The following is a 12,481-nucleotide window of genomic DNA, read 5'->3' on the forward strand; positions in this document are numbered from 1 at the left end:
CACACACACACACACACACACACACACACACACACACACACACAGAGAGAGAGAGAAGGGGAGAGGAGGTGATCAAAGCCCTCTTTCATTTCAGCTCCACACTGTGTCCTAAGATCAGGCCTCCATCACTGCAGGGAAGAGCTCCTTCAACACTAAATTGTGCATCATGTTGCAGTCATTTCTGTCTGATGACCTCACTTTGTTTCCCTATTTCTGATCCTACCTTTTGATTTGCCTTATGTGCTGAAATAAAATGAGACGTATTCATGTGGAGTAGCGAAAGTCTTTTTATCTTTACAAGGTAATTATATGCGGCTTGGATCAGAAGAAAGAGACCTTGCAGAGTATGGGAGATGAGTTATGCAGGTCAAGACACATCAAGATTCTTTAAGAATTCAACATTTGAATTGAAAGACATTGTTTCACTTATTTCAGCTTTGCGCCGTGGTGACTAACTCATGGGCCGTCAGTGTCATCCGGCTCTGAACTGTTACCCAGGAGTGCCTGACCACGCTGAAATGAGAAATATTAACACACTGTTTTTCTGAACAGACTTTCATATCTATTTATTTCAGTTTTATTTAATCAGGCTGGAAACCCACTAAGTTTGGAAAGCTCCCTTTCTCAAGCAAGGACTGGTCAAAAGAGCAGCATAAAAGGTTGCTAGAAATCAATAAATATTCAGGCACCAACATGTCTGCTAAAGTATTAGAGACAGATTTATGGAAGTTCAACATGTGGGCATGTTGTGCTGATGCTTCAAAGGCTTAATGATGTGTTTCTCCAACTGAACAAGTTAATCCTGCTCAGCCCTGGGGTCTCTTGATGGTCTAACTGACTTTTTGCACTGCATCGCAAACACAGTTCAGATGATAATAAAAAAGTACAATAAGAACAGTTAAACTGAAGGATAGACAACAGGATATGTTATGTGCATTTGTGTCTTACTTCACCATAAAGTCAGAGAATTGATGTCCCCCTTGAGAAGTGACCAAAAGTTAACTTCCTGTAAAAAAACACACCACCCCTCTCTAAAAGACCTTACACTGTAATCAAAAATATTGAAGTCATTATTTGTATTGCACTTTAAAAAACAGAGTTTCATTTTGCTTTTATAAAGAAGAAAACTACTTGAAGGGTGACAGAGCAATCACAATAAGCAGACATTAGTAAACACTTGAACTGAAACGTTCATGGAAAGCTCTTTTTCATTATTTTCGATTGGGTTGAAACTTTTTGTTGTAGTTCTGGATGGAATGTTTTGCAAATACTGAGCATCAGCGAAATATGGATCCGTCAACTACACACTAAGCAGTGAGCTAGAGTTTTAATATTTCATATAATTAAACACCAAACCTCTGACCTCTGCTTACATGTTGTAGAACGGACTTTTTTGCTTCTCTTAGTTTCTCCCCATTCTAATCAGTCTAAAAAGTAATGTCCAGTTTACTTCTGTGATTACTGATTGATTGTCAAAATATACAATAAGCTGCAACATATATGCAGTGTATCCGAGTCCTGACAGTAAAGAGTGACCGAGCAGCATTTGATAACTGACCGTCTTCATGAGCAAAATCTAACCTGTGAACTGCAACATTCACATCCATTTTAAATAGCTCTCTTTCTTTAAATCCTAATCGTTATTATTAATTCTTACAAATATGTTCTGGATGTGACTTTGTAATTATTTCTCACACTGGAGTGAGATGAATGTTTGTTGTTGTCTGGGTTTATTGAGGCCCTACATTGATACTAATGCAATAATTAATGATTCTAGAAATGTTGACTTAAATTCATAAACCAAACCCTGAGCAGGGATCTGTAGCCGTCCTTATTTATTTCTTAAACCAAGCCTCTATAACTGTACAATTTAGAAAACTGACATCACTTATTTGCTTCTTCTCTTTGGCCAAAACTTAATTAATTGGCACTGTCTGATTCTATGCTTGTCAACATTTTTAATTAATGTGTCTCCTATATCCAATAATTTAGTTTTAAAAAACAAATCTTCAGATTATCCACATCATATAACATCTGCTGCAAACTTTACTTTTACTTTACCTCCGGTAACATTTCTATTCTCCTTTAAAAGTAAGATTTAATTGGCTCTTCACTAATGCAAATTTCACTGCACTTGGCTGCATAAATTAAATCTAATAAATCGTATCGGTTGGGGAATGATGGCTGACCAAGTTTAGCAGTATTTTATAAAGGTCATCTTATATAGGGGGAAACACTGATTTTCTGTGGTGTATTTATTTAGATTCCTGACATTTTTACCAACCTACAGGACCAGGCTGGGGCTCAACCTCGGGTTGCCAATTTTTTAATGATCTGCATTACAATGCTACTACACCTGCTCACCGTGCAAATGCGCACCGGCTCCAAACTATCCGGCTGATAAAGGCTTACAATCCGCCTCACTCCGAGCAGACACCCAGTGTCCTCCACCGGAGAAGCTGCAGCCTCTGTGTCGACGACTCCCCCTGATCCGGTGAGCATCCCCCCACCCACCCAGTTGCTTTAAGCAGTGAGTCCTGCCGTCCGACAGGAGGCGTGTCTCCCCTACGGCCGGAGCGCAGCGCTACCAGATGCGAGTGCGGGGGAAGCGACACGGCCAAATCAACTTCTTTGTGCTGCTCTGGTGACTCTTCCCGGCTCCAGCTCAACCTAAGGTACGCCCATTCTTTCAAACTTTACATCTATTTACATGCGCTTTATTTTCTTCCTTCACGCGTTACGTCCTTTCAAGAACAGCTTTTATCTGTTGAAGCTGTTTCCATATCGTTTCCAGCCGGCAAAACGCGCAGAAACCACCGCGACGCACCTCTCCGGTCGGGTTTGAAGTTCATGCGTGAGTTCGTGGGAGCAAAAGCGGATTTAAGCTTCACACCCAGAGCGGAAAAATACGATTGAAATGTCTCAGAAATAGGCTCTGACTGTGTGTTTTTAAAAACCCCTTGGAGAGACGTGACCTCCCGTGTCTTTGCCCGACCTCTATGTGGGGACGCTTGTCACCTTTTCGGGGTTTCTCCTCCTCCTCCGTCGCCTCCTCCTCCTCCTCGGGCTGATGCCTTCACTGTTGTGGGGTTGAAAGACATTATGGGGGTCGTTAAATGCCATCCGTTATCCGCTTTATGAATGATCCGTAGAGAACGTCTCTACTTCACGGAGGCTGCATGGGAACCGGAGGAGGCAAGTCGCGCATTAAAATCCCATAGTTGACGAGCACATACGCTTAAAATCAACTTTATCATCTCACAGCTTTGCCCGGTGGAGGGAAACCGCTCAGCCTGGTTAAAAGCCCTTTACAAATACACAAAGGGGCAATTGTAGAGCTCTGGCTCCATGTATATTAGAGCTGGATATAAAAAAAAAAATAGAGATGAATATGTGCACTGCTGCCAACATCCACAACCACCTTTTTGGCTTTTACGCACGTCTATCAGACAACTGCTCCTTAATGTTAATATTTGGCTGCTGCTTCTGATGATGACCTCTGTGTGAATTAAATTATTGCCCGTTCAGGACGGTCATTGCACGAAGACAGACAAACAAATATCAGATGTGTGTTTGTCCTTCGGTTCTGCGGACAATCTCTGAAAGCTACAACTTATACATGAAATAGTTTAAAAAAACTAAAAGCAAACACTGTTAAATATGAGAAATCTGCTTGTGGGTTAATTTGCATGCTGTTCGATTTTCGGACATAACCCTGGGCAAAATTATGTCATAGTTTCTTAAATCGTATATTGAACAAGAACCCTTTAATCTGTGCGTACAACTTACGTATTAATTACAGCTTTCCCAAAATGTGGGACAGCCAAACTGGGCAGGGTGTTGGCCTCAGTAAATTAGTGTTAATGTGGGAGCAGGCGGCACAGGGGAACATTATTGAACCTTTGGGCATAGATCGTGTCATCATATGGATCTGATCCAAACACGAAGAGCCGCACGGAGCAGAGAAAACTCTCCAAGAGGAGCGGAGTCTTCACGGAGGAGCTGTCCGTGGTGCTGAAACCGCATCTAGGCGCAGACTTCTGTAAAACACCGTCTCTGTCCGTGGTGCTGAATCAAACTCGATTTATTTCCTCCCTTGAAGCACGGTGGCCGTCCACTGTGCCTTATTCCACACACTGGACCCCGAACCCGCCCGCTGTGTGTGTGTGCTGCTGAAAACTCCTCGAAGCAAACACTCTTTAGACAACACTCCACTGTGGCCTCAAGAATAAACCGTTCTCTCATTCGCAGCTTGTCGTAACTCTTGATGAGATATTCAAGTGATGAGATTAGGAAATCCAAATTGCTGCTGTTAATATTGTAAAGTAAATATTGCTGACAATTTGAAATTGGGGCAATTCATTTTTTATTTCACACCATGTTTAAATTATCTTGCCAGATTGAGTGAAAACGCTGCATAAACATTTGCACATCTTGTGAATATTACAGCAATAAAGCGTGCTGCTGCGTATGTCACAAAATATAAGAGAACATGGTAAAATCGTGATTGAATTTTTTGATTTATTTGTAAATAACAGGTAAGAGGCCACTGTCCAGACTGTGGAGAGATATGACAGTGGATATATACTGAGGAAATGTCCTATTCTGTCCGACTTTGTCAGTAATTCGTCAGTTATCTAAAAGAACAGATAGTTCTTGCGATCACAAAGTGTAACGAAACGCATGAAATCAACATTTGATGACGAGGGTCTCGGCCTTATTGGAAAAAGTCGAGGGGGGGGGGGTACAAAGTAATAATTCCACTGAGTGCGGAAAACAACAGAGGCCATTCATCATGTTGAGTGTGCGGTGACAGGCTCGGTTCACGGAGCCCTCACACGAGTCCAAGCCTGAGTGACTCCTATCAGACACAGGCGGCCCCTCCACGTTTATAGATTGGCTTTATGTGGCTGTGCACGACGGCGCGCCGCTGCAGCCACGGCCATTGAGCCCAACCGAACCGAGGAGAAATCTGAGTGGGGACCGGCGAGTGGCAGCTCGGCTGACCGGGGGACAGGGCATCGGGCGAGGGGAAGGGAGGACGGAAGGGAGGCGAGGGAGGACGCATGACACTTTAGGCAGGAGGTTCCGATCACTGTGGCCAGCGGGAGCCGAGAAACATGCCCGATCCGCTCCGCGCGCTCTCCCGCTCCTAGTGTTGGCTCGACGTCAGATGCTGTGCGGCAGTGCAGCAGGAGGAGCTCGGTCTGGCGAGGCTGCCGCTCCACTCTCTCACCACCTCTCCAATCTCTGCCCGTGTCTCTCACTAGATGGATTCCTTCAAGCGCTGCCCTGCCTAACATGGACGCCCCGCCACCACCTCCACCGTCATCTTCCTCAGCTGAGTCGGAGGGCTGTCTCTCCTTGGCGCAGTGAGCCGGACACGCAGTGCTGTTTCTTTTTCTTTGTTTTGGCCAAATGGATGTGGGGACACCGCTGCCCAGCCCGCCGGTGCTGACCATGCCGTGATCCTGCAGTCGCCCTGCTTCACGTCAAAGGGGTGAAAGAAAGAAACATATCTGGGGATTTACCGATTCAGGGATTAAAAACCCTGTGCAGCACACAAGCACCATGAAGATCGCCTCCTTGCTGATGTTTAGTGCGAGACTCGGGTGCACCGTCAGGCTTCTACTGCTGCTATTACACTGTGTGGGATATTCTCATGGGATGCCACATGTCTTGAGATTTGGTGAGCTACTTCTTCTTTTTCCTCTCACGTCACCCCTCAAAGTTTGATTGGCGTCTTCTCATTCCCATAAAGCATGTTGCTCTGTGTGTGCGACCTGTTGGAAAATCACTTTTTCCTCCCAAATGGAAAATAGTTGGAGTTGCTTGTCTGACAGTTTTACAAGTTTCCTGTTACGAGGGAATACACGTAGGTAATGTGGAGCTGGCGCAGAGCTGCACCGCTACTAGAAAGCTGCCAGAAATAGAAACGAATATATGAATGATCTCTGAGTCCATGAGGAGGCAACAGTGGACAGTGTGTAACTTGTTGCTATTTAGAAAGTTTAAAGTTTAAAGGGGTTAACGTTTGTGGACATGACATCACACCCTCATGCGTGTGTGTCCAGTGTCTGATTGGTGTGATGTATTTGAGTTTATGCCACCCTCTCTGGTTGCGTGCGTGTGCGTGCGTGTGTGATATCATACGTGACGCCAGGGTTACTTTGTGTTTGGTACTTGTAAAATACAGTCAGTTACAAATTCATGTCGAGCTGCATGTTTATACATATGTTATTGGTCTGTATGTGTGTGTGTGTGTTTGTTTGTGTGTATATATGAGTGTGAGGAAAACACAGACAGTCAAGTGATGGAATCAGCCTCATTAGTGTTTTATTGGAAGAATAAGAGGCAGATTTGTTCATACTGTGCCTCCATGCCTCGTCCATATTTCAGGAATGTGATGAATATTTTATTTTTCTCAGAGGGAAATCTTTGGCATGATCTTCAACAGTAATTTTTACCCTTAAAATTCCCCTTAAGCAGAAGGTAAAGAAACAAATCTTCACACCCTACAACAACACAGTATGGTTATCACACTACTGCTGGTATCATGCTCACAAATGTGAAAGGTTGCAGATGTCTGGTTTATCATAGGTTTGAATTAGTCATCATATTAATGCTGGGGCCAGCTGTGGGCCAGAGGTGTGACTCCGACAGAAATTATTTTACAATTTTTTTTAATAATATAAGGTATCCCAGCACTCGTGTGTTTTATCAAGAAAATACACAGTAACGTGGGTACACAAACACACAACAGTTGCATTAACATACACCGATATAAGTAAACTGATCCTATAGCAGCACACAGAGATAAATTCATATCGACAGACGCACATTGTGTTGAATAACTCCACCGTTTTTTGTTTTGTGTGCAGTGGCAGAATAAGCGCCGGTCCTCAGTAATTAAATGCACGATATCCATTTCATTAATTCATAAATGCAAATTGATGAGGTGCCGATTGATTTTTTTTTCTTCTGTTGACCGAGCTGTGGGCTTTGGAACGGTGTGTGAGAGAAGTGTAAATGGATAGAACCTCCGGCCTGCTGGGTGTCTTTACATTACAGGTGTAAAATCTAAATGCCATTTCCTCCATTTGTACCCATGGCATTCTTGTTTGTGGAAGTAGGCTAACACGCTAACACAAAAAGTAACGTGGCTAATAAGCACTGTTGATACATAAGTGATTTGATTTTAATCGCAACAAGAATGAGCTGTAGGGACGTTTATCGATGTAGCGGCAGGATTGTGTGTTGTGATGAGTTTGAGGAGCACGTCTTTAAATTATGAGCGAGATGCTCACACACAATATGAATCACATCTGGACACACCCACTGTCCATACCGAGCAATATTTAGCTTCACTTATTGAATTTTAACCTCACAAATGGGATTTCCTCTATTTCTGCAGCAGCTTCGACTGCCTTGAATGCAGTAACCCCCACATTATGTCTCTAGCAAGTGTTGTCACCCGCAAAGTGGCTCAGCTCATTTAGTCGTATAAAGAATTATGGTGCAAAAGGAGATGGATAACTAACCAACTGATTTTCATTTAGACTTTTAAGAAAAACAGCCCGAGTGAGATTGCCATAGGTGTTTCCTTTGATCAGCCTGACCATCTCCTGTGATTAAATAAACCCTTTTGGCAAATTCCCAGAGTGAGTTGATTCAATGAGACATTTGGAAATACAGGTTTGAGATGTTTTTGAAACACCTGTACAGGGAATAAGGATATCAAAGCAGGGTAACAGATTAGACGTTGTGTGGGTTGAAAACAGAAGCTGACATGATGATAGAAATCAAAGACCTGTTTTTTTTCTATGGCCCAAGGTAAGATCTTAAATATACAGATCAGATGTAAACAACGATAGACCAACCCCAACAACATGTCACCTGACCCTGTAACTATGGGGGATCCCCAATCCCCCACCCCCCGCACTGCTGAAACCTCCTGGAGCTTTTCAGGAGTTGTGTTGTCGACAGGTGAGGTCACGCAGTTGGATGTGTGGAGAGGAAGTCAAATTTAGGTTGACTTCACAGGAATAGAGCAAGAATGTATTTCACAAATTCCCTTTCACGAGCTGCTGGTGGAAAGCAAACGGTTCACCCCTTTAGAAAAGCAGCATTAACAAAAAAAAGTTAAGGTCAGGGAAGAGTTGCAACTTAACGACTGTGTGGAATGTCATGGATTTATACAGAAGCTCTCATCACAGCCACAGAGTCAGGGACACCCACAAGGTTCCTCATGTCCAAAAGAAGCAACATTAAGCAGAATAATGACTTAAAATGCATCCGTTTCTACTGGCACTTTATGTCTCTGTGATCTCTGCAGCACAGAGAGTGAATTAGGTGCGTCGGCGCTGGCTGCTGTGGTCGGCATTAGAATGAAGGTCACTGTCTAATAGGGCGGACAAGCTAAATGTTGCAGGTCGAGGCTAGAAAAACTCCCTCTTCAGAAAATAACTCAGAGAAGCCTGCCTGTCAATAACTGAGCAGGAGAGTTGACATTCTCCTCCAGGCTGCGACCCCCCCGCCTCGCTGATGCCTGGTGAGATTTGTAGAGGAATGCAAGCCGCCTGGAAACAATGAGCGCATCATCGCGCAATCGAGAGCATCAGGTATGAAATGTGAGTTGATAATCACAGCACCCTTCAATGAACAAGCTATCATCATTTTATCTGTTTTCCTGTTTATCAGTGTATCTGTAAGTGGAGTTTCTGGAAGCTTGGACATGTTTTTGATTATAAGGAACACAGCTGTAAATACCAAAAGCACAAATCCACAACAGACAAGTGGACTCTTTCCTCCTGTTTGAGTGAAACTGTTGTAGAGAATTACTGAGCCTGAAAGTACAAACCCATATTTAATGATTTATTCAATTCTCCAAGAGGACCCACAAAAAGGGTCCTGAACTCAGAAACTATTTAGAGACAGACTTGTAGGTCACTGGTGTTTCATGGGAAACTAAGAGAAAATCTAGAATAAGTCAGCTTTATCGTTTAATTAAAAAAAAATCATATTTTTCAGTGCGACCAGCCATCAATTATTTCTAAACGCATTCTGTGAACTGAAGCTGGGACGTCCTCACACCAACATGAAAAATAAATCCTAAATTGGTCGTTATTTTCCTGGAGAATCTGCAGGATCTGCCCTCTCTCATCCTGTAAACCTTGAATTCATAGTATCAATGCAGGAAGGATTGTGTCCTTTACGTGGAACTTAAGGGATTCAGGATGAGCATGTAGAACATCCAACTACGAGAGGTAGAAGCAAAGGGAATACGATCAAGAAATATTGGTATGAGCAAGTAAAAGTATTTTGCAATGGCAGGGTGATCATAGTGAGCAAAGCTGAGTCTTGGTAGGACAAACTGTAACGGGGACATTTGGTGTCATAGTCATATAATCACAACTTAGTGCTTTTAGAACCAATCACACATTCTATTTCTCTCTGTCTTTGTAATTATTGAATTATTGAAACCACCACACTTGCCATAAATACTTTTTTGGACGACTGATGCAAACTGCAAAATCTTTCTTCGAGACTGTAACTGAACACAAAATACTGTGATCAAAGCAATCTTCTGTTTCTGCTTCAGAGACAAGCAAGCGGCAGATTCATATCTTGAGTCCACTGCGAGGAAGGAGTGAAATGAGCTTGTTTGCTTTGTGGCCGGAGAGGGCACCCTTCTGCCAGAGCTTAGAAAGCTGCAGCTCTCCGAGGGTCTGGCAGTGACAGATGGTGGAGGGAGAGAAAAGGCTGACGTAAAAATCACTTTCAACATGTTTATCCACTTAAGCACAGAAAAAGTGGCGACAGCAGGGAGAGAGAGAGGGCGAGGGGGGGATTGAGGAACAACGTGCCATGTATACAAGGCACCTTTCACTCAGAGACCTCATGCAGGAGCCCAAAGGCAAAGCATGAATCTCAGAATATTTTTGTGAAGACCATGTAGGGCCAGAAATAACATTTGTTAACAGTCCAGATGTGTGGTGCTGATCCTGAGGGTGGATGTGGATGATCGGTGAGGAATTGAAGCCCTTTTCAAAACAGACCCTATTCATCAGAGATCATATTCTCACAATGACATGCATATCAAGTGTTGCTCTGACGTTGTTGCCAATGATTCAATGGACTGGATATGAAGTGAGCAATTGTTTTAAAATGGGTAGGGACGGTATTCTAAGGTTTGTTTGCATTTCTCCCGTCCTGTTTAGTACGCTCACATCAAACCTTGTTTTAAATTGCATGTGACCTGATGTCACATGCAATCAACAATACATCACTACAAGGGAAAGTGGGATCTGATTGGCTGGTTTGTGTTTATATGAAATTGCTCATAGCCTGGGAAGAGATAATTCCGAATAGTACAAAGTTACAAACGAATCTTTTCAGTGGTTCAAGTGCTGTGTTGATGATAGAGGTCGGAAGAGGATGTTTGGAGCTGACAGGAAGGTTGTCATCACTCAGTCACTCCTTACATCAGAAAAGCACTGGTCGGTGAAGGGAATGACTCTGGACCCTTCATCTACTGAGTGTTGTTGCCGACCATGTGCCTCCATACGGCCCCAGCTGATGCTTCCGTCTTTGGGTTCATTAGAACGCAAGATTGATCATACAGAGTTAAAATATCCCCATCGTTTGAGATTGAATATATCAGAAGAGGAAAATCTTCCTCCTTCCTCACGTGTATTTGTCTGTTTGTGTAACAGCCAGGTGGACCTTGACTCTGCTTGACTTGCCAGATACAGCTCTGTGAACGCAATGCGGTGCCAAACCTGGTTGTGTGTGTGTAGTTTTCTGTTAATACAGAGGTTAAACCAATTATAGAAAATAAATTAGAAGGGCTCGATGGAGTGCTACGGAACAGCTGTTTTCACCTGCTTCTTTTCTTCATGCTAAGCTAGGCTAACAACTTCTTAAACTCTATAAAAAATACAAAAAAAGCAACTACTCAGTAAATCTATATAAAAAATTCAAGCAGCACATTTTATTGAATTAGGCTGGTGCCTTTTTGTTTAAATCTTGTTCTCTGTGGTACTTCTGTTCATCCAAAGTGTTGCTGTATGGTCGACACTGCACAGACACACAGGGACGACAATCCCCGACATGAGAGTATAAGTGACAACAATAATTGTCATGTTTAATATTTGCTTGTTGGATTGCCCATTATGTTTACCGCCTGCGCTGTCACACTTCCTAAATTTGTGACGCCACACGGGAGGAAGCTCTCCCTGCAAAACGCTCCTCCTTGTATTTCCACGACAGCTGTTCCAGGACACGGACGGCTCTTTCACAGTTGGCAGACCATGTTTACAGAAAATCCACTGTGACATTAATGCGACATTCCTTGAACAGGGAACAGAAAACGAACCCACAACAGTTATCAAATCACACACGTCTCAGACGTTGGACAAATGGAAGTGAGACGTTAGCAATCAGGTCCCACTGCAGTTAGTGTGTGTGTGTGTGTGTGTCTGTGTTTGTGAGTGATGTTGTGCTGATTTTAAATTGTTTCTGGATCCAGCCGTTGGAGGCCGTCGCCTCCCCTGTGGCTGTGTATTGAAGAGCAGCGTTTCCAGTCAGCTGAGCTTACATCGAGCTCACAAGGGAAGTGAGACATGAAATCTTGAACACAATCAATAGTCGTGCTGGCAGAAGAAGTAATGACAATAATAACAATAAACAAGAAAATGGGGTGCAGGTTGAAAAATGAAGCAGATTATGGATTGTAAATTGCACTGTAGTCAGAAAGGCTTCCATCAAAGGAGACTGGGCCGTTTATGTTCAGTACTTGGCACAAAAGCCTCTGCAGCAGAGCATGATTATAATATGAATCCAAACAGCATGTTAAAGATTCAACAGGGACTGTGATAAAAAAAAAGAAGAAAACACAGGGTTACAAAACACAAGCCGGCAGAGACGTAGCTCTGAAGAACCGCAATTCACAAAAGGCCTTTGAATCTATTTAAGATTTTGATCCAAAGCATTTGGGGGAATCGTGTTTATTTGTTTCACATCTGAAAGTAAACACATTTTCGTCATATCTTGCATATACTTGAGTGGACTTTGTTTTGTTTACTGAATAATATAGTAGTGGTTTAAGCTATGTAACTAACTGTCTGTATTGTCCAGCCATCTGGCTCCAACTTTCTATTTCACTCCCACTTTCTAATCAAAATTGATGTGTATAAAATAGTGTTTCTTTACTTGTTTTTAGTAAATATTGAAAATGACAAAACCATGTGGGAGTCCTACTGCATAAACATTTAATACATGGTTTATAAAACCATAATGTAGTTATGTCACAGACATTTCATGATTTATCAACGATTACATCTCCTCCCATCAAGATGAGATATTAAACTTACAACATATTCCGCTGTTTTACATTATTGCCGTTCATCTGTTTATACATCAGTGTTTCTTTGGCTGCAGACAAGACGAGTTGAATACATTAATACATCAAATATATTTA

General features: G+C 42.7%; 1 protein-coding gene across 2 annotated transcripts in view; it reads left to right on the forward strand.

Annotated features, from left to right (window-relative positions):
* The first annotated feature begins 5,353 nt into the window (after positions 1-5,353).
* The window catches only part of grik2 (glutamate receptor, ionotropic, kainate 2), a 217,797-nt gene continuing 210,669 nt past the window's right edge, over positions 5,354-12,481 (forward strand). For both annotated transcript variants that reach the window (XM_053433343.1, XM_053433342.1), the window contains exon 1: positions 5,354-5,689. In XM_053433343.1, the coding sequence (XP_053289318.1) occupies positions 5,572-5,689 (118 nt within the window). In that variant the 5' untranslated portion in view covers positions 5,354-5,571. The remainder of the gene's footprint in view (positions 5,690-12,481) is intronic.

This window comes from Pleuronectes platessa, chromosome 10 (assembly GCF_947347685.1).
Source record: "Pleuronectes platessa chromosome 10, fPlePla1.1, whole genome shotgun sequence".
Taxonomy (NCBI): Eukaryota; Metazoa; Chordata; class Actinopteri; order Pleuronectiformes; family Pleuronectidae; genus Pleuronectes; species Pleuronectes platessa.